Source organism: Bradysia coprophila, unplaced genomic scaffold (assembly GCF_014529535.1).
Source record: "Bradysia coprophila strain Holo2 unplaced genomic scaffold, BU_Bcop_v1 contig_197, whole genome shotgun sequence".
NCBI lineage: Eukaryota > Metazoa > Arthropoda > Insecta > Diptera > Sciaridae > Bradysia > Bradysia coprophila.
This window is the reverse complement of record NW_023503460.1, coordinates 1,005,982-1,032,278: the sequence shown is the minus strand read 5'-3', so window position 1 is coordinate 1,032,278 and position 26,297 is coordinate 1,005,982. Positions and strand designations below refer to the sequence as shown.

Genomic DNA, 26,297 nt, shown 5'->3' with positions numbered 1-26,297 from the left:
ATGCCAGTGGGTCTGATTATGTGTGACGCATTAAATTTAGTGATTTAGTCAAATACACGATCACGGTATATGAAACATTTTTTTTTATACAAAAGAGAATGTTTTTGATTAGCTCAGCTGTGCTATTATAATGCGAAAAGCTTCGTTTTATCTTAACAAATTCTTGTATTCAAGGACTAGGGTGTGTCGATTTCAATTTTTTTTTAGTCATTCCTGGTTCCGCCCTACCGCGATTCACCCTCGCACTAGCAATAATAATCAGCAAATGTTTTTTTTTTATAAGTCAATATAAGCTTGCACCGTCACTTTTTCAAAAATTTTCGAGCTACACGAGATACTTGGATTATGGGTCCGAACCAAAAAAAAAAATCTACAGATGCTTTTGCAGAGTTTTCACCACGGGTGTACCACTTTACCATAAAAATTGTCGTAAAATACCATCGATGTTAGGCAATTGCCGAAGACAATTAAAAGCTACTGTAACAGAAAATCGTTGTTGCCGAAAACAATAACATTCAGAAAATTAAAAAACGATTCGATGTTTTTGAACGACATTCAACAGGGCTGGTACAAAAATGAAAAATGTTCTAAGCAGCCACAATAAAAATTGTTCTAAGTTACCACCCCTACTCTGTACGGCATCTAGAGGGTCTACTAGAACATACAAAAATTAAAAAAGTTAAAAAAATATTTTACCGTCATTTTGGTGTAGCACCAAGTTTCACCGAGGTGGAATTTTCAAGAATTTTGTATGTGAAAAAATCATCTCTTCTGGGTAAATTTTATTCAAGCTATTGTTGTGATAGCTCATTTTGTAGGGTTTTCAATAGCGAATCTAGCAAGCGTACACTTTCGATAGGTAAATCTAAAAATTTATTGGTTTCGCTGTTGGAAGGCTCAAAAACGGGGCATTTTTAAAATTTACCCAGAAGAGATGATTTTTTCACATACAAAATTCTTGAAAATTCCACCTCGGTGAAACTTGGTGCTACACCAAAATGACGGTAAAACATTTTTTTAACTTTTTTTAATTATTATATGTTCTAGTAGACCCTCTAGATGCCGTACAGAGTGAAAACTCTGCAAAAGCATCTGTAGATTTTTTTTGGTTCGGACCCATAATTCAAGTATCTCGTGTAGCTCGAAAATTTTTGAAAAAGTGACGGTACAAGCTTATATTGACTTATAAAAAAAAAATTTGCTGATTATTATTGCTAGTGCGAGGGTGAATCGCGGTAGGGAGGAACCAGGAATGACTAAAAAAAATGAAATCGACACACCCTATTCAAGGAACCTTTAATTTCCTTTTTAGAATGTTGAAATGGCTTTGTTTAGTAATGGCGAATTTACATCAAAATAAGTTTTAAGCTACGTTGACGCTTGGATGTTTCCTCTCACGTTGAGATGAAAAACCAAACAAAAACAAACAAAAAACACGAAAATTTATATGAACTTACAAGGTACTAGAGGCTAGATTAGTGTCCTCATGTTTAAGCTGACCGTCCAGTGCCAAACCCCATTTATCCTTATTATTGGCAAGCAGTGGCGTCAATTCAAAGACTTTCGACAGCGTGAAGCCAGGTTGTACAATACTTCCCTCTCTATACAATTTTTATCATTTCTTTATTTTATTCAACAAATCAATTTCTTATCTTTTTTTTTTGGTTCATTCCTTTATTTATTATCTGTCTCGCTCATTTGACAAATTAAAATTTCATTTAAAAACGTGAGGTAAAGTGAACTTTACTGCACAGATCCAAAACTTTACCTCAAGTTTTTGAATTAAAATACCTTACTTGGCAATGAGGTAAATGGTGCAAGTGGTACTTCTTGTGTGATTTCACACAAGAAGTACCATTTCCATCATTTCCCCCATTGATAAGTAATGTACTATGAAAACTGTAAAACAAAAAAATAATCAAAATTAAACGTGAAGCAAATAGGAAAAAAAATTTTGATTCAAAAATTATTCAACCAACACCACAAATAAAAAACTCTACTTACAACCACCATTTAAATAACGATTTCCAACTAATTGTCCTGTAACAAAAAATCATTTACAAAAAATACTTGACCGATAGCCACATTTTGACTGGGCTTGATTCGAATGGAAATAATGAACATTGACTCGAAAAATTGTAAAATTTGTATGACGAAAGAAACATCTTTTAGTTCGTCAATGTTAAAACATGGAAGTTGGTAGAGATATTGTATCCCTTAAAGTTAGACATCATAACATTTGAGCGTAATCAGCCCACTTGAAAAGATTTCTTTCAGTTCCGGTGGTGGACAATGGTATACGTTAGGAAGGGATGTGTAAAGTGGAACGGGAATATTAGAAGCTCGTCTCTTTCTGAGTAATTTGAGTGAAAATAAACTTTAAAACAAAGCTAATCGGGAAAAATAGTGGCAATGCAATATACAAAGTAACAATGAACATTTTTGGATGTCTCCAAATTTCTACTAAATTAACTACAAACACCAATAATAATCTAGTCTCTGTAGCCCCATAACAGTGCACCAACTACAAATTCTGAATCCAAAAACCAGCCGAAACTACTGCCCATATTAAACAGCAAAACTATATAAGATATGAAGAATGTACCACAGCCAACTTTCACAAAATTGATAATAAAACCAAGACCTCACATCAAAATGCTTGATGTTCTATCCGTAAACTGTTAAACTCTTACATCGTACTCGACGCCAAATTGGTGTCTTCATGTTTCAATTGACCATCGAGTGCTAGTCCACGTTTATCTTTATTATTTCTGAGCTCGGGCTTAACGATGAGTACTTTGGATTGTGTGAAACCTGGTCCGACCGGATTATCTCTATATAATTTTTGGTGGCATTTTTGTGTTGGTTATTTGTTGTTGTTTTTGCGTTTTTATTTAAGAGGGAAGTCACAGCTCTGCTCCTAGCATGAGCACTGAATTGACAAGCTTATGATTGTTTCTATTGTATGTTTTAACTCATACAACGAAAACAAGTCATCTATCTTTACAAAGAAACGCAGTGCCTACTGTGAATTCATAAGCATCCGAATATTTTCGACGTTCATGCTAGAAGCAGTTCTGTGGAGAAGTTCTACTTGGTTCAGAGTATGAAAGTGGTGGTAGGAGATGTTAGGGTATTTTGATTACTTGTCGCTCCGGGCCACAATTACAAATTTACACCATGTTGTTACACTAACTTAGACGAGAAAACTAACTGTTCTGGCACTTTTGATCTTCTCTGCTAGAAGAGCACGATAGATGGTAGCCCTAGTATAAAATATATATGAGGAGAAATATATAAGACACGTAGAAGAAAAACATAGGCTAGAAGAACTGCGTAGGTAACACTGATTGAGCGAGCTAGTTGCATGTCAAAATGGTATGAGACGGTGTAGTGTCAAGACCGCTACACCCAAAGTATATAAAAACACTAAAGGTAATGCAAATTCGCGGAAAACACAGTGTTTATATACTTTGCGCTACACCGTCGTCTCATACAATTTTGACATACAACTATCACAAAATCAGTGTTTCAATAAGCGTTTCAAGTCTATGATATTTTGGCACAAAATTTGAAAACGCCTCAGCGAATTCAAATTTTGCGCCAAAATATAACAGACTGGGGCACATAATGAATGAGACCATTGATGACTTCTAAAACTCTTAAAAGTCTAAACGTTGAACACAATGGTATGGTATAAGACATCAGTACACAATAAATAAACCAAATTGGAGCTGCTTTAGGTCTGTTCACGTCCTAAAAAAAATTCTACAACAAATAATGTTCTGATTAAGCAGAGAGATTCTTTTGAAAAACAGAAGACCGAAAGCGGACGCATTTTCTATTGGAATTTTTTATATGTGCCCATTAAGGTATTCGACCCAGAACCCAAAATTAATTTCAAAAAAATTCTTTGAAGCTTGTGTGGCTGGTAAGAGGTCATCAAAATCGAAAACTTGCACTTTTCTTACAAAAATTTCTCCAGTTACAAGAGCCGTACAAGGTCGTGTGGGGTGTCATTAGAAAGGTAATTGCATGTACTTCCTGGAAATTAGGGTCTTATTGGGTTTAAAATTCATCCCCACTGAGATATGTACAGTTGAAGTTTTCAACCGAAAAAAGACTGACAACTTACACTTTTCTTACAGAAATTTGTCGAGGTACACGAAACGTACATGGTCGAGTGTGGTGTCATTAGAAAGGTAATTGCTGTACTTTCTTATTGGGGGTTGGAAGCATCTACGACGAATTATGAGAAGTTGAAATGTTTAAGTGCTTATATAGAATCGTAGACAAACTTCTGTGCGCTCTACTTTCCCTGAAAGTATATGCAATTACCATTCTAATGAGACCCCACACAACCATGTACGTTTCGTATACCTCGAGAAATTTCTGTAAGAAAAGTGTAAGTTGTCAATAAGACCCTATTTGCCAGGAAGTACATGCAATTACCTTTCTAATGACACCCCACACGACCCTGTACGGCTCGTGTAACTGGAGAAATTTTTGTAAGAAAAGTGCAAGTTTTCGGTTTTTGATGACCTCTTACCAGCTTCGAAGAATTTTTTGAAAGTGGTTTTGGGTTCTGTGGTGTCTTCTGTTTATGCGTTTATCGCAGGGTAACAATGTGGTATAAATTACAAACTTTTAGGACTGGACTATCAATCTAAGATTGCACAGTTTTCAGCAATAAAACATCCTTACATCTCCGTTGACAGACGAGGAATAAAAAATGTGGTTGACTTAATTTTTTACTGATCAAAAAAAATATATATATAAAGTAAAAAAAGAGGATAAAAGAACGAGCGAGCCCAATTTTTTCTTGCTTCATTTAAATTTAATTGCAAATGGATAAGTGATATACTTACTCGGACTCTATTTCTGCGACGGTACATTTATATTGTGCGGTTGAAAAAAGGCAAATATCAGCGAATTGTCTAACAGAAACTTTGATTTTCTTAACAGTTCTATTGGAATTATTGGCAATATGGACATTGACTGATATTGTTTCCCCATGATGATACAACTGAAAAGGATTAAAGAAAATTGATTTAATAAGTAATCCAGTAAGTCTTCACAATCAATATGTAATTAAATGCTTTTGCGGTTGCAACTTTGATTTGTGTAGTTTTATTATGATTACGCATTAACACGATCGTCAAAAATTTAACGCGAGACAGATACGTACATGCAGTACCTCAAAAGGTCTGAAATCGACGACTTTAGTTTTTGACAGTTACTAAACTAAGGAACATCGCAGGTGAGAATTTTCCCACCTGCGTCTCTCTAATTACCACCTGCGAATCCAGATCTGCCCTCAAGAAAAATTACAATTATCTGACTTGAAATAGTCAAATGAATGTAATTTAGATGGAGATACAGATACAGAATCAATGTATTTCCTAAAAACTAAAAAAAAATGGAAAGAAAATAGGGTTGGCATGTAAAAAGTGACACTAACGGAACTAAAGGAACTAAATCATTCGAAAGGTCTTGGCCTAGAACTACTTTCAGTGGAGTGGCGTATGAACTCCAAAATGGTGTTATTAACAAAAATGTGAATTTTGTTTCTCATTTATTTCTCTCTGGTGTGTTATCGTAAAAATCGGTAGAAATTCTCAAAAAATGTCTGTAAACATCCGAGATTTTTTCATATTTTTTGGACCCCTATTTAACGATGAAAAAATTCAATGATTTTTTTCCATATGCTAGACAAAAGTGCTACTACCGTTTTTGGTCACCCTAATTTAACGAAGAATATTTGAATAAATATTTTTACCTCTAAGTAGGGTCCAAAAATTCTGCAAAAATCACAGATGTTACAGACGTTACTTAAGAATTTTTTCAGTTACATCCATTGAGATATATAAATTATAGACAAAACTCACCCCCATACCCAAAAACTCACCACTATTGTGATTTTTAGGGCTGATATTCTACCAAAAACAAATTTTAGTCCAGTAAACCGATAATTATCTGCAATTTTCTGGGATTTGATTTTTAGGTCATATTGTGGACGCATATTCCACAGGTAAAAATACACCACTAACATGACCGAAAAATTAAATTTCATAAAATTGCAGATTATTATCAGTTATGATCGGCAACTTGACTAGACTTTACATTTTGACATTTTGAATTATTTTTTGGATGAAAGACTTAGACTTACGTTCAGTGGAATAATTCCCTTTAAATCGTAAAATATATTTACGTTTTAAAAAATTGTTACTTTGGCGGCCAAGATTTTGTGTTTAGGCGCCCCTTCGAAAAGTTTCCCACCTGCACAGAAATCCTTATTTTAGTCCCTGGTTTTTGATTACAAAAAGAGTTCTCATTAGACGTGTGCGCCGCCGACGGCGCGCCAGCGTGGCGTGGAAAAAAACCCACTCTCGCCGCCGCCGACAAAATACTGACCACGCCGCCGCCAAGAGGCTCCAATTTTACCACATAACAAGTTTAAGTCTAAGTCTTGTTACTGCTGTGTATCAACTATTAGAGTACTAGTTTCGAAAACTTAATTACATAAATCCAGATAATTATTGTTTGCATTTGGAGTTGAGCCCGGAATCACCGGTGAATGAGTCCTATACTCTACCTCTGAAGTAGATATAATTACTCCAGACATTATAAACAAGTAACTGCATACTTGTAGGAAAGTTAAGGAACATATTAAATTTAGTATTTAATAGGAAATGGATTAAGGGTCCCTTCAATGGACTAAAATCAAAAACAGTTAGGCCTCCAATGAGCCCATTGTGCTAACACAGGTACATAACTTAACATAATTAGAAATATTTATGTTAAATGAGAGTAGATTGTCTTCTGTTTATTAAGAGTGAATTTGACAAGAGTTCGATGGAGAATGGAGATGTGCGAACTCACGCCGCCGCCGCCGATCAACTATATACCGGCGCACACGTCTAGTTCTCATATAGAGTGGGCCAGTGGGCCTAGTGTGTATATTAGTTAGCTCAAATCGTTGATAAACAAAAATTGGTGTGAAAATGAAAAATTAAATTTAAAAAATTTTTTGGAAAAACCTCAAACTAATATTATACCTAGAGAGGAAATTTGTACAACGAAATGTGGTCCTAACATTAGTTTGTATGAGATACACATTTTGTATAATTTTACACCAATACATGTATACGTTGACGCTTTCGACAACATAATTTGGCCTCTCAATAAAGGGGCAAACATACACCAATAAATATTTCGTATTTCTTGTTGGGACCACATATTTTACGTAATTTTGTTCGAAATTTCCTCTCTACTGATAAATTTGAAATTGCATAATTGGTCTTGTCAGCCACGACACATACCTCAATAAACCTCACATGCGCTCGTGGATTTCGGACAATTGTAAAACTTACCTCCTTATCCAAACTTGCTTCTAAATGAATTTTATTTGGCTTCAGCATGAATTCCTTGCTAACTTCGATGGATGGTTGTTCACCCAGTTTTGACGGAGCGTACATAATTTTCCTAATTGCTAAACGAACCGAATTCCGTTTATGTGGTTTGTCATCTATATGTTCACCAACAAACGCCTTCAATTCATAATCAACACCGCATGGTTTTCCCGTATCGCCCGGTGCTGGTTGTAACGAAACGGATGCTGGACAGTGCGGAGGAACTTCGAAATAGAATGGAAATGCATGTTGACCTAATTTTTTAATTAAACGTTCTTGTAGTCGCGTAAGTGGTCGATCGTTGGATGTTTGAGGATAAATCTATGAAGAAGAGAAAATGTTGCATTAATCCGCATAACTTTTTATTGTCTTGTTTAGTATACTTGTTCCTGTGCCAAATACAAATCTTTTCGAAATGTTAATCCCAACACATCTAAGTCTTCACGACCATATCGAAATGCTGCTAAGACATGACCGAATACTTTCCGATCTTTTACATATTCTGGATCAATTAACACAACGCCATCTACAATTGAATTAAGGAATTACTTCAAATGTAAGTACTAAAGCTTTATTGTCACTTACCGATCGGATCCACATGAGTAATATGATCTACGAAATCTCTTTTACCCAGATAAACCGTGATCTTTCCGTTCGAAGAACTTTTCTTGAACACTCTGCAATGAAACGAATAAATATTTGAGTAAACGCTGGACAAATGGGATGGTCAAGCTAAACTCAGGAAAAGTAATATCATAATTGTGATTGTTGGGATCAAAAGATGGTCTATTCCATTCAAGATTACATATGTCAAAAGTGGCATTTAGAATGTAAAGCCATAGTTACGTGAGAAAAGAGTCCGAATTCTTACTTTTCTTCTTATCTCAACTTAACTTGTCTTATTGAAAGAGAATTAAGAAAAAATATAAGAAAATTTCTGATCATTTCGTTGATTACTTTCATTTGACGTCAGTTTGACGAAATTTTTTGTGGAATCACAACATCTAAAAAATCAAACGCATAGCGAATTTACAAAGCCCGAACGAATTTAAAACGTCTGCAACAATATTCTATTCGGAATCCAATTACCTTCCAAATAAAACCAAAATTAGGAAAATGAAAATAGCTTCGGATTTTACGTGTTACAAACGGAATCTTAACCTTAATAGCCCCGAGTATTGCGTACAGGGCTAAAAAATATGTTGGGAGACTTTTCCGTGAGTGTATATGAAACGTATGCTTAACCCTTACATACTATGTGAATGATTCGCTTAAGTTTCTTGAAAATGTACGGATCTAAATAGGCTAGTAGAGCTCGGAATAGTTTCACTGCTCCCGGATGTTTAAATCATCCGGGCCAGGCCCGTTCCTTATTTATCCTTCTGACATAATTTACCATTAAATTCGAAGAGACATCTTGCTTCGCCACTTTAAACTTATTCGTAATAAATAATAATCAATGCAAACGGTTTTTGAAACAACTTAAATTTTATCTTTTGCTACTATAAACAGAACCGATTACGTACATTAAACTAATGAAATACGGCTGAAAATTCATTGGCATGTATGATTAAGCGGATATTAAACAGCATATGTGTAATTTCCATATTGATTTCCATTGTATAATGAAGAATCTAGTTTTTATTCGCGTTTTTCCTTGGGCCTATTAAGTAGCGGTAGCTATTTTATGTTTCCATACCAACAATTTCCTCACAAGAGTTAGAGATATTTAAGAAGACTCTCCAGAGCTACCACTTTTAAAGCAATTGAAGGTAATCTCATCAAGAGTTATGAGCATGCAAAGGTAACAAATTTTTTAGAGCTATGTTTGATAGGCAGCACTGTAGCAAATTATTCTGAAAAGAATCTGCTCAAATCTCAATCACAATACCTAACCTAAGTAAAAATAGCATTTAGCTCATAATAAAACATCATTCTTCGATAATGTTCACTTTCACAGTATATCACAGTATATAAACATACTGAAATGCAAATCCACAAAAACTTACAGAACCGGAATCGGGTGAATACAATTTTTACCATGTTGGCCACTAGCTAAATTAACTTTGTTAGGTTGCATCCTTATACTCAACACAAAAAATTGTATACAGAACAACACATTTCTACCAACATTAAAACGCCAAACGTCACGCAAGCAACATAACAAGTCTTACATTCACCCGAAACTTGGGTTCCGTAAAATTTGTGATCCGCTGAGCATTTGTATTACCTTCAGTAAGTTTATAAACTTTGGTGACAATGAGCCAGAGAGATGCTAATATGACGACTGGATCGTTTCGACGTATAGAGGGAATATGTCGGTTGACAGTTGGGTTTTTGAGAGAGCATTCAATACATTTTCTCTCAACCAATTTTAAAATCATTCGACATATTCCCTCTATATTCGTCGAAACGACCCAGTCGTCATATTAGCATCTCTCTGCAATGAGCGCAATATGCGCTGTATTTGTGCTTTGGTACTGGAATTTAAAAACGGATGTAAGTATTTGTCGTATGTGTTGAATGTAAATTTTATTTAATTCCATTTCAACACAATTTACAATTTTCATCATGAATTTGGTTCAGTTGTTTTTCAGCTGATACACACATAGGTTTGTTCCAAGACCATATGAATTGTCAAATTTCATCCATAGAACCATAACCTCAATAATATATCTGTGTAAATCGCGTAGGCGACGTTGCTAGATTTGTATGAAATATCACGTTTTTCGGGTTGTCAAAGTTCGTGTTTACAGTTACTTGGAACAAACCTATACAATCAAAACTGTTTTCATGTGTCGGAGCCGAAAACGGTATTGCAGTCTTGGGTTTTCGGCCCCTTACATGAAAAGTTGTATACGCATCTGTCGTGGACAACAGATACGCAATAGTTATTTGTGTATCTGTTTTGGACGATTGTTTTTAGGCAATTTCGCGAGTTGTAGCACGAACGAAGTGAGGGCTACATGCGAAAGTGCCTAAAATCAATCGTCCAAAATAGATACTCAAAAAAATTTTCATGTTAGGGGTCGAAAACCCGAGAAAAATCTCAAAACTCCCTCATTTTCGGCCCCGACACATGAAAAAAAACAATTATACGGTTGAAGATGATACACGCACGCGCCTAGTAGTGGTGTTGCCTGTTTGTGTGGATCAGCAAAACTAGTTCATATTGAAATTTCAATGCCTCTAGCTGTATTTTCTTTTACTAATGCAACACCCTTCGAAAATGAAATTTTCACAAAGGGCACCCCTTTGACACTTTCGTAATTGTTTGGAGATTGTTATTTCGTCATGAAGGATAATATCTCTTGCCTCCGGCTCGGGCTACAAACCTCTCTCTGTCTCTCTCTGCATAATACAAATCTCCAAACAAGGACGTAATGTACTATTATTAAAGTCAATTGTTGTAATAAACACTGCCTTATTATACCTTGTCGCCTGTCGTTTTGAACTGGCATCGTCAACATCTGGATCTGGGGATGGTGCTGGTGCTGGTCCTGGAGACATATTTCCAGTTGCTGCCAAGGTGCTCATATTCACACAAATTGTTCAGAAAATTTGCATAGGTACAACTATAAATTCTCGTAAGACAAATTATAATTTTCTGTTAATTAAGGTTTTTCTTGGTCCACTAAACAATCTTATATCACTATAAAAATGTTCGATTCGTATATTCATCAATTCACATGTGTCCCTTACTGCACGTCACAACGAAAGAATGTATTATCAATTCACTAACAGAATAAACGATTCAGTAAAAATTACTCAACATTGCACTTTCTGTAAAGCTTTGTTTCGTCAACATAAACGCATCTACAACATAGTTCCATTTTCCGTTGATGGCCTAGTACTTTATTATTCATACTATAGATGGCGTCATAGATGTTCGTAATATTTCAAGTTGTTTTATGGCTGCTTTGATGGATGCATCTGCAATGGAAAATAAAAAGATTTCAATAGATTGTGGATTTGAACACTATTTCACAGGACTCTCAATGATTGACGCTGTCAGTAAGTCAGTCACTTCTGTCATTTCACCGAAAAATATTTTAATGGACAATGTGATTCATAATTTAATTTCGTAACAAATGATTTTGATTTTTAAATTTCATATCGCATAAAAATTTCGATAAAAATTTCCCCAATCTATAAGTGGATTCTACCAAAAAGAAATTAAGTTGTGTACGAGCGTGAAGTCCGACGACCAGTTAATGATAACTTGCATTTTTCCATATTATTTTGACACATACCGCAAGGCAAGTTAAAATAAGTGATCTGAATTATAATATAAAATACTCTTTCATTACACTAACTACGAAAATTGAAATGCATGAAATGGTTATTTGTGTACCTGTTTTGGACGATTGATTTTAGGCAATTTCGCGGATTGTAGGCCGAACGAAGTGGTTGATTTAAGGCACTTTCGCTTGTAAGCCTCACTTCGCTCGGCCTACAATCCGCGAAATTGCCTAAAATCAATCGTCCAAAACAGGTACACAATTTCGCTTCCCGAATGAGATGCGAAAGTTTAATAATTCAGCTCTCAGTAAGCCACGACATCACAAGAGGTGCGAAAGTACTTTCGCCCCCCAAACGAAGATGCGAAAGTAGATGACAGCAACAACAGAGGAGCGAAAGTACTTTTGACTCTCAAACGAAGATGCGAAAGTAAATGACAGCAACAACATGACATGTGTTCCGTCTGGTGTCATTGTGATCGCTGTGATTGTTTTGATAGAAAAGAACGTTACCAATAATTTATTAATTTTTCTTTTACCAGGACACCTGGACACCCGCATATTTCAGCTTTCGGTAAATTTCATCAGTTGTAACGTGTTTAGCAAGCTCAAATTACAATTTTCGTAGTTATTGTAATGAAAAGTTGTATGGATCACATGGCACGACGTAAAAAAAATCAACCTGTGCGATTGCCGCCCTGGCCCTCGGCCACGGGCTGCAAACTTCGCACACGGTTGAATTTTTTTACTTTCGTCCCTTGTGATCCAAATAACCATTAAAAATGTGGCTCGTTGTGGAACGGTTTTGAATCTCAACTTGCGTGAAAGCCGGTGAGGAAAATAATGACGATTTGAATCATTCTCAAGTCACGTTAAGCTTATGGAGCCCGGTTTAAATTTTCTTATACAGATCAGCCGAACCCATTTGTATTGAATGAAACCGTAGCTGTGACAAACTTAAGAAGCAAGAAGCAAATTCGACGCCTCTGGTTATGAACGGTTGCGTAGAATTATTGTTGTTGTTGTTGTCATCACTGAGATGAAGGAAAAATTTCCGTGAAATTGAATGCTGCTTTAGTGTAGTATATTGTTGTGGTCTGTTGTTTTATGGGACGTGGACGTTCATAGCTTCTGACTTTGCCTTTTCTTTTTTGCTTATCGTAAATTTTCATTACTTTTTATTAGATTACACACATATTGCGTTCGTGAAGCAGACGTTTAGTAGAACAAATATTGAAGGCAATATATTTTACCGTGAATGAATGATGTTGTGTAAACAGGCAAATATGTTTATTAGCACATAAACGTTTGTATTTAGGATATGTTATACATCGAAGGAGAATCGAGAAAAGATGTAATTGGAAAATAATCGCTTGTTTATGGGACTGCATCAACTTAATGGTAATAAAGGGGACATCACGTAAAATAGTCAACATTTTCAACTGAGATTCGTATTTGGTTGCCATTGTTCGAGTATTGGAGAATTGGTTCGAAGTTATGGCTTTTTTATACAATAGATAGAGCGGGTTAAACCAAGAAAATGGTTTATGTATAAAATGTAGGCAACGAATCGGAGTTTTGAATTCATCAACTAGTGTATTTGACATATCTCGGAAAATTAAACCAATCGGCCGCTAGTACTTCAAACGATTTATTGGTGACAGCAATTGCGACCATCAAATATTGATAGTTAGGAATAAGAATCATTTACACCTTAGTTTTAAAATTCACTGTAATGTAATGTTTGATAAGACATATCCGTGCTTCTACTGTGTAATAGTGAAACAGCAACATGTGAATTAATTGCACAGGAAATTGAAAACGTGGCAAGGATATGTAACAAATGCAAATCAACATGAACAAACGGTGATGTTCATTGTCTGTTTTATTTCAGAATATATCTACGTTACGTTTATATTACCAGAGTAGATATAGGTCTAAATAACTGTTGAGGTATAGCAGGAAATTGCATTTTCGAATTACACAATTTTTTTCTATTGGATAAGTTTATATGACTTATATACTATATAATCTCGAATTTCTATAATAATAGATTATTTTATGTAGAAAACATACCTCGCATCCTATTTTTAAAATATTATGAAGTGAAAAAAATTACAACATTTGAACAGAACGCTTTATTGAGCTAACTTACACCGTCAAGTTTCAAGCTAATTTAGTGAATTGCTGCATTTTTTTCTCGAAGGGAGGCCACATTCGATATATGAAAAACATTAATTTAATGTAACAAGCATGTAGAAATAACATTCAGGCACACAGAGCCAACAACAAAATGAACCGACCCTCTGAAAAAAATTGTTGCAAAACTGGCGTTTTCAGCAGTAACTGCCTGACCTCCAATAACGAGATAAATTTTCGGCATTTCAATTGATTGCCGTTGAATGCCATTTATCAGTAAATCATAAAGATACGGTTTTAATCCCATGACTCTGTTCACTGGTTTCGGCAAACACTTATGTTGTTTTCTCCTGTACAGCGCCATCGTTGCCCGTTTTTCCCGCAATACAAAATACATTTCGAACTAAATGCATGCACACAATAGCAAATATCAGATACATAATGTTGGTATCGAAAAATATAGTTGAAAAATGCGTTGTTTTAGCCCCGTGAGCAAGATTACCCCACGAAGGTTGATTTTTAAATTATTATTATTATTTGGACTCAGGCGAAGGTTTTTGTGATGCTTCGGTTATTTGTGATGCTTCGGAAGTTTAACAAAGAGAAATAGAATGAAATTTATTTAAAATATATTCATAAAATTGTCAGTCAAGAGACCCGACCCGCCTAAAAGGTTATTACAGTTACAAAATTAGTCAAATGACAATGAAAACTAAAAAACGTGCGAGAATAAACATATAAAAACATCACAATTAGCCTTGGTCCAGCCGAGTTGTCTCTCGCACGCTTTTTTTACTAAACAGAGACAAATACGCAAATCAGCTATGTACGCAAAGGTAATCAAACACCGAATAGAATGTTTTTGAAAAAAAATAAATTTGGGTCCTTGGACTAGGGCCGCTCCTTCGGCCCTTTGTGTATTTTACATACAGCTCGAGTAAATTTCTTCCGTTTTTCGTAATTTTTGTTTCATTTGGAAGGTAATCAAAGGCCGAATAGAATGTTGTTGAAAAAAAAATTAAATTCGGGTCCTCGGACTGAGGCCGATACTAGGGCCCTATGTGTATTTATACTCAATAAATTAAAATTTTAGGGCTTTTTGAAATTTTTGTTACATTTGAAAGGAACGTCGTACGGGGCTTCGTAATTGCGCTATGCGCAATTTCTAAGATGTACGCATTTCGTAATAATTTTACTTTAACTACATTAATGGGCGCAATAGGCTTACGGTCAAAGTAGGGTGACAGACGCACTAGGGTCACGCACGCAATAGATATACGGGTTTGTACGGGGCTCAGTCTGCTCCGACTGTTCTGATGGCTCCTTTTATATAACAAAACTTATATTTACATAAACAGATGTACAGTTGCGCGACTTGAAAGTTTTACATGGGATGACAAAAATTTTCATCCCGTACAAAATTGCATGTTTACTCGCAGAAGAAAGGAGCTAAAGGTTACAAATGCCCCGTGACTAGTTAATGCATTAACCCATTATCATTGGAAGTTAATAAACATTAAAATCTTTTTCGACTAAATTTATCTAATTTGTCTATTTTCATTCTGTATATAACGGAAGCACGTAAAAGAAACTTACAAATTCAATAGTTTAAGCGCTTCAAGCTCTTTGCAGATGTTTATTTTTAACATTCACTTGTTATCTGTGAATGTTCCATATTAATTTCGGTTAGCATGAGGAGAGAAAAAAAAACACTCGATTGCGTGTTGTATCCGAAAATGAGAATTGAAAACACATTTGTTAATCAATTCAAAAAAAAAATGGTGAAAATAAGAACCACAGACGAATAAATTAAACGTTCATTCAGAATTGAATGATATAATAGACTATGCCAAAATGAATTTTTCTCTCAATTTTTTGCATAAAGTAGCAAAAAATTGAAAATAAAGATACCCGTGTCTCGTCTTTTGACGAAAAATCTTGAAACCAGAAAGATATTTCATTTTATAAATTCCTGAAATATGTGATTTGCGCCATTTTCCACCCAAATTCCACATAAGGTCTTAAGTTTGCCACTTTACAATTACAGTAGTATTGTGAGTATTGTTCACTCAGTTCACCCAGTTTTGACTTATTCACTGAATTTTGTTTTGATGAAGTGTCAAATTGCCACAGTAAATTTTTAATCTCAAACAAGTTTGTGTCGAAAATTTGTAGTATTTCGCGTAAAACGAAGTGATTCAGTTTAAATTTCGTCCAGAAAATAGTTCCGAGTGTGCTTTTTCTAGTGTCTTAACAGAATTCAGGACAGATCTTCCGAAATAATTTTAAAGACAAATTAATTTGGTCAAACATTGTGGGTGTTGTGAAAATCTCATTTTTAAAAGCAATTTGGTGTCGATTATGCAATTCAGTGTTCAATTCCTTAAGTTTATGTGCCTAGAAATTTCCTGCAAAACGTTTCATGCTAATTCAGTCGGTAAAATGCGAAGAAAACATGCAAAAATATGTTGCCATTCAGATAAACAAAAATTCTTGACATGTCTGTTGTGAAGTTAGTTGTAAGTGACACCACAAAACTGAAATTATTTTGACCGTTAATTTAAAAAACGATTTTTTGGCGGAAATGCTTTTATTTGAATGTGTGCATGTTTCCGGTAAAATAAAATAGTGATAAAGTTACCACTATTGAGGACCTTTAAAATGGCATCATTGGTTAAAGATGATTGGCATAGTCTATTTGTTTATTGGTTTTCCAGCAACTTTCAGATGCGTTCAGTATCAGTACAATTTCATTCACAATGCCGCACAATAGTCGGTAAGCAGTTTGTTAAACTAAAACGAATGTCTAATTTTAAAGTATAATTCCTATGTCACTTAAAAAGGTTGTTTTCAGACGGAGATGCTATGACGCCACATATCATCCAATACAATCGAATTTGAATGGTCAATAATGATGGTCATGGTGACGATAATCTCCCGAAAGTCGACAGCAAAACTAATGAATAACACACTTAATTTTAATCAAAACTGAAGATTCACTGCATCATGATGATCTTGAATTTTGACATTTTTTTTACTACTCAAGGAATAAAACCAAAACTCTCTACTAATGCAAACGTTCCAATAAAGAAGTGGTGCTAAAATATTTCACTCATCATCCGCCAGTTAATCTCTGGTGTTGGGTTTGCTGTATTATTGGTTTTAGAGCCGACGATTCGAAATGATTGAAAGATATCAGAAACAATTGCAAATTAAATCCTTAAATACAATTCAAATGGTGTAGGATGCACGTTTGAGGTAGGCATAGGTAATTCAAAAAAAAAAAATTTATTACATCGGTCGCCAATAGATATCAACACACATTCTTCGTAAAGCAAACACGTAAGATTAATGACAATAAACAATTTACCATTGGATGAAACGAGCTAAGAGAACAAACAACAATTTCAAATCATGTCAAAGAGCGCAGTAGTATAACTGCCCGGACTGTGATGGAAACAGTAAACAATTTAGTTGATTTTAATTTGATTAAGCTTATTTGCAACTCAGCACTATACAATAGATTTAGCAGCTACGATGTTTGATTTATACGTACAGGAAACATGACTAAATATTCAATAAAACGGCAGAGTGGATATAACGTGCACATTCCGGGAATACGATAAAATGATTACAATCATAATGTTGTAATCACTGTAAATTTCACTTTTACTTTTGTTTTAAATCTTTTTTTTTTTGTTACATTTAAATCTAAGAAACTTTGAATTTTCGTTTGGATTTTTTGTTGTTAAGTAACCCTAGATTTTCCTTATACCCTAAAATAAATATAATTGTTTTGTTAAAGGATTTCTCATAATAAAAATATTACTCGACTGAGCAACATCTCTAGAGTTTCATTTAAAGTCTTCTTGATTCAACATAATCAAAAGACTAGTTTGGGTAGTAACAGTACTAAGCTCGACATAGTCATTACTCATACTATAATTCGTAACCCGAAGGAGAGGCCACCACTTAAGAAATTGTACGGTTTCAACATAAACATAGCATAACACATAACCTTTTGCGAAAATTTCACTGTTTGTTAATTTAAATCGCGAAACGTTGGTAAAAACTAAGAAATCTCTCTTTAATCGAGCTATTCCGACCATCTGAATATTGAAAATGATCGCGAAATTTGGATATTGATTTACAAATTACAGTGGCAATGTTCACTTACAAAATAATGAGAAGAGGAGACTTGCCAAATATTCGAAGAAAAATCAAAGAGTAACTAGCCTTTTCCATTCTCATCACAATACCGTTATAACCGCTTGATGTAATCCTCTTTAGTGGGTCTTCACGTCAATATAGGTATAGTAAAACATTAATTTATTTATAACCTTTGCCGAATAGTCCCCTCATGCATTAAGTAGTATGTAAACAATGAGAAGAAAGCGTTATAGCAATTCGTAGAGGTATAATGTTTTCTGAAAAAATGTCAATAATATTCGAAGACAAAGACGTACTCCTTCGGTGAACCTACTGAACTGTATAGCAATCAATAGAGACGAGAAACGGATACAATGTTTATAACGTGATATCATGGACTTTATGTGTAAACACGAAAATAAAATGGAGGAAAAAGGAAAAATAATTTCATTTAAAAACCAGAGGCACAATAGAAAAATGTTTTGTCTTTCGAATTCTCTTCAATATTACAATCAGGGTAATGGGCAAGACAACTTCCCAATTAAGGAAACGTCCAGCAGAAAGTATCTCTATTTTGTAGATATATATTCCACTCAATTAACTTTTTATCAAGTTTCCAGGTTTTCTATTATTTGAACTTGTTGCGATGCTATTGAGTTTCTCGGGCCGTGAATCACGACCGAAGGAGGACATTGTACACCATAATAATCTGGACTGATTCACTCAATGTTATTTCATCTGAAAAACACATCAAAAATGAATTTAATGTCAATGTTTCAATAGACTATGCCAATCATCTTTAACCAATGATGCCATTTTAAAGGTCCTCAATAGTGGTAACTTTATCACTATTTTATTTTACCGGAAACATGCACACATTCAAATAAAAGCATTTCCGCCAAAAAATCGTTTTTTAAATTAACGGTCAAAATAATTTCAGTTTTGTGGTGTCACTTACAACTAACTTCACAACAGACATGTCAAGAATTTTTGTTTATCTGAATGGCAACATATTTTTGCATGTTTTCTTCGCATTTTACCGACTGAATTAGCATGAAACGTTTTGCAGGAAATTTCTAGGCACATAAACTTAAGGAATTGAACACTGAATTGCATAATCGACACCAAATTGCTTTTAAAAATGAGATTTTCACAACACCCACAATGTTTGACCAAATTAATTTGTCTTTCAAATTATTTCGGAAGATCTGTCCTGAATTCTGTTAAGACACTAGAAAAAGCACACTCGGAACTATTTTCTGGACGAAATTTAAACTGAATCACTTCGTTTTACGCGAAATACTACAAATTTTCGACACAAACTTGTTTGAGATTAAAAATTTACTGTGGCAATTTGACACTTCATCAAAACAAAATTCAGTGAATAAGTCAAAACTGGGTGAACTGAGTGAACAATACTCACAATACTACTGTAATTGTAAAGTGGCAAACTTAAGACCTTATGTGGAATTTGGGTGGAAAATGGCGCAAATCACATATTTCAGGAATTTATAAAATGAAATATCTTTCTGGTTTCAAGATTTTTCGTCAAAAGACGAGACACGGGTATCTTTATTTTCAATTTTTAGCTACTTTATGCAAAAAAATTGAGAGAAAAAGTCATTTTGGCATAGTCTATTCAGAAATTGTACAAAAAATGATCGAATCAAGTTTTTCGGTTTACTAATTACTAATAGTCTGGGTTCTTATGTCAATCCGCGCGCTAGGTGCTTCCCGAGTTTTTCAGTTATAGCATTCGATTGGGCTTGAAAAATCATGAAACATATGTCCTTTTCAAAAATCGACATTTTTCATACATTTTTTGCGTGCTTACCTTTTTTTTACATAAGAACCCAGACTATAACGATAACACATAAAATAATGCTTTTCATTACACTAACTACGAAATAGTCATTTGTGTACCTGTTTTGGACGATTGATTTTAGGCAATTTCGCGGATTGTAGGCCGAACGAAGTGAGGCTTACAAGCGAAAGTGCCTTAAATCAACCGTCCCAAACAGGTGCACATGTGAGTTTTCATGCAGAGGGCCGGAAACCCGAGAAAATTCGAAAAATTGCCCTCATTTTCGGCCCCGAAGCATGAAAATTGTAATTTAATCCGCGAAATCGCCTAAAATCAATCGTCCAAAACAGGTACACAAATAACCATTTCGCTTCCCGAATGAGATGCGAAAGTTTAAAAATTCAACTCTCAGTAAGCCACGACATCACAAGAGGTGCGAAAGTACTTTCGCCCCCCAAACGAAGATTCGAAAGTAAATGACAGCAACAACAGAGGAGCGAAAGTACTTTCGGCTCTCAAACGAGGATGCGAAAGTAAATGACAGCAACAACATGTGTTCCGTCTGGTGTCGTTGTGATCGCTGTGATTGTTGTGATAGAAAAGAACGTTGCCATTAATTTAATATTTTTTCTTTTACCAGGGGGCTGCCGCCACGGCCACGGGCTGCAAACTTCGCACACGGTTGAATTTTTTTACTTTCGTCCCTTGTGATCCAAATAACCATTTTATCTGAGCCCTTTTTTGTCTGCTGCAACGCAAAGTTTCCTTTTATCTTTTATTACAGTAAGAGAAAAGTAAAATTCAACAAGTTTTCTAGTTTAAAAGTGGTTGGGCTTTCAAAGCACTGCTTTGTAAATGATTCCACAACAAAACTTGTTTAACAAATGAAAATATTTTTTATTTTAGTATTTGATACTTATTGCGTTTGCGTGCCCAACATTATCTATTAATAAAAATCTAGATTTTCATTTCTTCAACTTGTGGAATCAAATACAAACCACAATTTTTCACTTTTCTCTCCCTGTTGTAACACATCACACGAAATGATGGCAGTGGTGCTAACACTTAAGAATGCTAATGTTAATGCATTTAAAATAAATATTCTCATGTTACAGAAATTATTCTGAAGAATGTGCACATCGAATACGTAGCAGATATGCCAGTTGCCAAAACTAAATGGCATAGCAACTAAATGGCATGAATTCACTTTTGAATATATCAAAATGTGTTAAAGGTATTCCTGAGAAGACATTGTATTATTTGACATTTTTTGTAAGCTGTTAGAAAACACATTGGCACATCGACATTTCTATCAAAACATTATCGAACTCAATTACTAAAATGAAAAATAAATTTTACATTAAGGTTGTTTGTATAAATGTAATTAAAGTATCAAGAATCTAAAAATAATGTTTTCTAAATTGAAAATTCAAGATTCACTTAAATCTTTCAATGCAACAATATCTCATTGAACAATGAAAAAAACTCTCACATTACTTTACATGTGTAGAGTAGAGATACACTTTTGATTGGGTTTACTTATATTTGTCTTTAGAATATCCAGGGCCGGACTAACCCATGAGGTAAGCCCAGGGAATTGAGCAGTTAAGGGCGCTGAGAAGTGAGCAATAAATCGTACAAAATTGCAAAAAAAATCTCACTCGCTCCGCTCGCGAACAAATCACATACTCGAAGAATGTCTGATATTATCATATAGAGGTCAGCTATACGTCATCACTGACGCCGTGCAATGTTTAACACGATTTGAACTCTGAAGTGTGATTTTTGTTTGGTATCTTCTTGATGACCCGAACAAAAACTTGTAATATTTTTCGTATTCTAAATTCTTACACTGTCAAGTTAACTGTTTATTTGCTGTTTTTAGATGCAAGGAACATATTGCGATTTTAAGAAAGCCACACGCTAAATAATTGTTTAATTGTCAAGGAATATCAAGGAATTTTCTAATGTTACGATTGAAAAAAGTTACTAGCATGAACTATTCATGACCCGATGCAAGTATGTCATGTGTAATCGGTTTAAACCCCTTGATTATAACATGACATTGATAATACACATCATCATCATGATCATCATCATCATCACTCATCATCCCTACCTAAGCTATAACGATTCATTGTTTTTTTTTTATTCTGAAACCTGACGTCATTCGTCCGAGTTTATTTGTTTTTATAGCAACCTGTTTGTTTCTTTTCACTTTTTTCCCGATTATGTTTTTTATCTGGATTATCTCTCTAAGCAGAAACCATCAAGACAAACAAATCGATGTTTGTTTTAGTTTTGAACGTTTCGTTGCTGTTTTAATTGGCGATAAAGTTAAGAATAATTTTCCGCACTCTAATAAAAAAACTGTTTAAATTATGGATTTAAGTTGAGAGATAGAGGAGAATGCTATGAATTAATTATGTTTATGTTACCAGCTGTTGCTGGTATCGCACTATGTTTATAATGAATAACCTACATGAGACATTGTATGTGTTACACATGCGTAATAAATTCTTATAGGTGGATGATGTTAAAGATTGTATGTGAAGAAAATTCATGCATCCATTGAATGTGGTGGGTTTGTAATAAATTTTTAACGCCATTTCACATTCATCGTTGTTACAATATTTCTGCAATACAATACACATCCACCTTCACTATAGTACGCCTTGAAAATCACCAATAAAATTGTGAAATGACTTTCTTTATTCAAAAAAGCTTCACATGTCTTCTGAAAAAAATAAACAGCTTTGCCTGGTGTGTGCGTTGCGTATGTATGTGAGCAAAATGGATTGCGAAAATTGGAAACATTCAAATTTAATCAATGAAATCAGTTAAGAGGCATCGGTGCTTTGCATATATTTGAGAGTTTTTTTTAAATTCTGATTTGCTTACTTTTGATGATATCTTTCCACCAAAATCCTTTTTGAAAAATGTACGACCACGAATGTGTTAGCTTTCAACAGAAAATGGATTTGGTTGTAACTGTTTGACCAGCTCTGAGAACAATTAGCAGTTTATGAAAATTTTGTTAAACTGCTCGCTTTTAACATATTATATTTAGCACTTAACTTTTCGTTTGAATAAAAACGTCTATATCCAAAGATTTTTTGTAGAGATTCTAAGATTCTGGGTGCGTGAACAAAGGGAAACCCTAATAATAATGCCTGGGCTGGTATTTGGTTATGATGTGTAAGATATAAGATGCCGATTAGTTACTAAATAATTTACGAAATTTTATGTTTAGGTATATGTAGTGTTAGGAATATTTATTTATAAAAAAGAGTACCCAACGGCTTTAGAGTTTGAGACAAATTCACTTCCATTAGGGACTGTTCGTGTACGTCCAAATATAAGATCCCTCTTTGCAGAGAGATGTAAACAGATGGTGTTGTCTCCTTTAGGTATTACTTTATACATTATCATCTATCTGGTTTTTTGTGAAAAAACAACAACATTCCTTGCTCAAAAGTTTACTGTTCACATATATTCGGAATGCAATTTTCTCATTAAACATCAACCTGCTGGTTTAAAAATAACTTAATAAACAACATGCTTCCAAACAGTTTTCGATAAACTTTTCAATGTAGTACGTAAGTGAGAGAAATATTTTATTAATTCGAAGACGTACATTTTTAGCATCATTGCGATAATGTTAATTCGATATAAAAATAGGCGGCGTCATTGAAACATATTCATAGAATTAGAATACGAATATTATCGCGTTCCAAAATTTTCCCTAGAAATTAAATAGCCAACGTAATATTTTGCACAACGTAAGTATCGATTCACATTATTTCACAAGCTTGTGCTCTTTACTGAATTCATTAAAAATATGGATGATTTCTGGATATTGTCCATCCCATAAATCTGTTCCAATGCCATACGAATTGTCAAATTTCATCCATAGAGACATAACCTCATTAATATTTATATGAAAACCGATCTCTGTGGATGAAATCGTGTTCGTTCGGCCAGTTAAATTTTGTGTTTACAGTCTATTGCTTATCGAGTGCCTAATAAGGCATTTTGCAAACATATTTTCGCTCTAGCGCTAAAATTTGAAATTTTCGCATATGATGTGGTTGAGTACTTTCACATCTTTTGCTCAAAGTTTCCATTAAAGACCTGTCAGCAAATACGATGTTAGATTTTCAACCGTACGGCAAGACCTTAACTTTACATGCGAACTAATTATATCATATTGACAGAAATTGGCCGTTCGGTCATACATGTTTTCATTTTCATTTCATAAATTAATCTGCTATGACAGTGAACCTAGAAAACATAATCATAAAATGGTATCAATGTACTGTCCACTCCATATTTTATAAAGTTTTATTAAGACATGCCCGAGATTTCGCCCGATATATCGTTCCACAGTATGACAGCAGAAAATTTTTTATTATAACTTTCAGTGTAACGACGGAAATTTTATTCGCGAAATATTTCTTATACAGAAAATTGTATATCAAATACTTAAGTTCTTGTTTATCTACACTACAGAAGATAAGGTAGCAGATAACATTGTAGATAAAGTTTGTAAAATACGTCTTGAAATGGCCAAAGTAATAATTTGGATTAATAACTAACACACTGTATCTTCAGTATAAAAAGATTGCATTTTGTTTGCAATTTTTATGGACTTCCAACGGTTTAAAAAAAAAGTTCGTAATTAGGACTCAGCTTTCTCAGCTCATTACCTAATGTATTAAACTGTGTAAGTAAAACAATTGAAAACATCTCATGGGGGACGAAAGACATAACTCAAACGATACGATTAGACTTCCGGAAATTCACTTTCATTCAGTTTCCTTCAACTCCTTTCGAATCACAAAAGCAATTTTTTAATTTTTTACCTATTTTCTTTGAGCCTCACATCTAGGAATCAACAGTAAAATGGTTCTATTGATTCTCACCATAGTTAAAATAAGAAATTGTACAAAATGCGCAGATATTGTAATTGTACAGTCGTTTATTCTTAAAATGTGCAGTTTTTTCCTTAGCTGGTTCTTTGCATAATAAAAACAATCCAGAATTTGTTGAACATCTCAAATTATTAACAACTTTAGCATGCTTTCAAAATTTTCTGTCCTTTTAGATAGTACATCCCTCTAACAACAAAATAGTGCAAGGTTTCTTCTGTTATTCTTCAATAACTTGAAAACATTTTAAAGAAACCCATCAACATGAAATTATGCCGTTATACCAAAAATTCCATTTCTCGGAACATTTGCATACAATATAATATAAATATAAATATATATAAATAAAATATAAGTATACTGAGACTTGCTATATCATAGCTCTATATTATAGCTTTAATAATGCTCTGTTTACATCGAGCAGAAACAATGGAAAAATGAAAATGCTTTGAGCGCACATTAATTTAATTTTCGTTTAATTTCACTTTGCTTCCCTTTTCGTACATTGTATATACTGTATATACGAGAACACCGCCAAAGACTGTCCCAAGCCAGTTTGAAAAAGAGTGTTGTTTGACAGCACTGTCTGTATGACAACAAAGTTTTGCGTGCATATTTTAATCGTTTAATTTGGTGTTCGTATTTAATGTTTGATTGTTTTTTGGTGACTGTAAGCAATTGATCGTTGGTCGTGCATCGTAAATTGATGGAGTTTTGGTAATTCATAGTGGAATTTGTCGGCAAAAGTGAATTCAAGTTTTGAAGGCGCATAACCCTAAATTCCTCAATTGAGTTATACGTCACCGGTCGCTGTCAAAAATTTTTTGGCCACAGCCATCTGTAGCTACAAGCAGTGTATTTTCACCTGTCGGACATTTTGGATCAAATAGAACCTGTTTTCTGCTGGTCTTTCGAGAAAATGGCACCGATACCGTTAAGGAAATGTTCGAGAGAATGTCCTGCTGACAAGATAACGACGGAAACTATTTGGTACTGCTTTGTGTGCAACAATCCGATTCATTTACCGTGTTACGAAATCCAGAAAAGGCCGGAGGATGTCTTTATCATTGACAACATTGTGATGGTCTGTGACGAATGTTTGGCTCGTCCGAAAGATTGTTCGTCACCCAAACGAAAACAACCGAATCTGAATGGGACTGGCAACTTGGTACAAAGTACGTTCGACGTTCTGAACCCGAATCTTGCGTTGTCGAAAGCTTCGCCGGTCGTTGTCAATTCGCCGAAAGCCGTAGCTACCAAGCAGAATCAGCAATTTCAAACCGCTATTGAGGCCCTAGCTCAGAAAATCGATTGTCAAACGAACGTGATCGCAAGTCTTCAAGTTTCTGTTGATTCGATGAAGGGTGTAGTTCAGCAGAATTCGGTCGCCGTTGGTGAATCGGTTAAGGAAGCCCGTTTAACCTATGCTGACATCGCTAAGAAGGGAATTTCATTCAGAGATACACCAAGATCTTCGAAGAACGTTCAAACGCCGAAAACACCGAAGAAAAAGCAAGCGCCAAAAACACCAAATCCAAAGCAAGCGCCGAATCCCGTGAAGCCAGCTGTTGCTGGACAGTCTAACAATGTAATTGGTAAGCCGCCATCGCCAGTTCAGCGT

The 26,297-nt window shown here is 34.6% G+C and overlaps 1 protein-coding gene across 10 annotated transcripts in view; it reads right to left on the bottom strand.

Moving 5' to 3' along the window:
• The window catches only part of LOC119075288 (beta-arrestin-1), a 61,279-nt gene that overhangs the window by 10,051 nt on the left and 24,931 nt on the right, over positions 1–26,297 (bottom strand). For 2 of the 10 annotated variants that reach the window (XM_037181678.1, XM_037181682.1), the window contains exons 2-8: positions 10,846–11,345; positions 7,998–8,089; positions 7,796–7,938; positions 7,374–7,733; positions 4,869–5,026; positions 2,005–2,040; positions 1,458–1,601 (exon numbers count right to left, since the gene is read on the bottom strand). In XM_037181678.1, coding sequence (XP_037037573.1) covers positions 1,458–1,601; positions 2,005–2,040; positions 4,869–5,026; positions 7,374–7,733; positions 7,796–7,938; positions 7,998–8,089; positions 10,846–10,949 — 1,037 coding nt within the window. In that variant the 5' untranslated portion in view covers positions 10,950–11,345. Of the gene's footprint in view, positions 1–1,457; positions 1,602–2,004; positions 2,041–2,693; positions 2,835–4,868; positions 5,027–7,373; positions 7,734–7,795; positions 7,939–7,997; positions 8,090–10,845; positions 11,346–26,297 lie in introns of all 10 variants that reach the window. The other 8 variants (XM_037181681.1, XM_037181683.1, XM_037181676.1 and 5 more) reach the window with 7 other exon arrangements.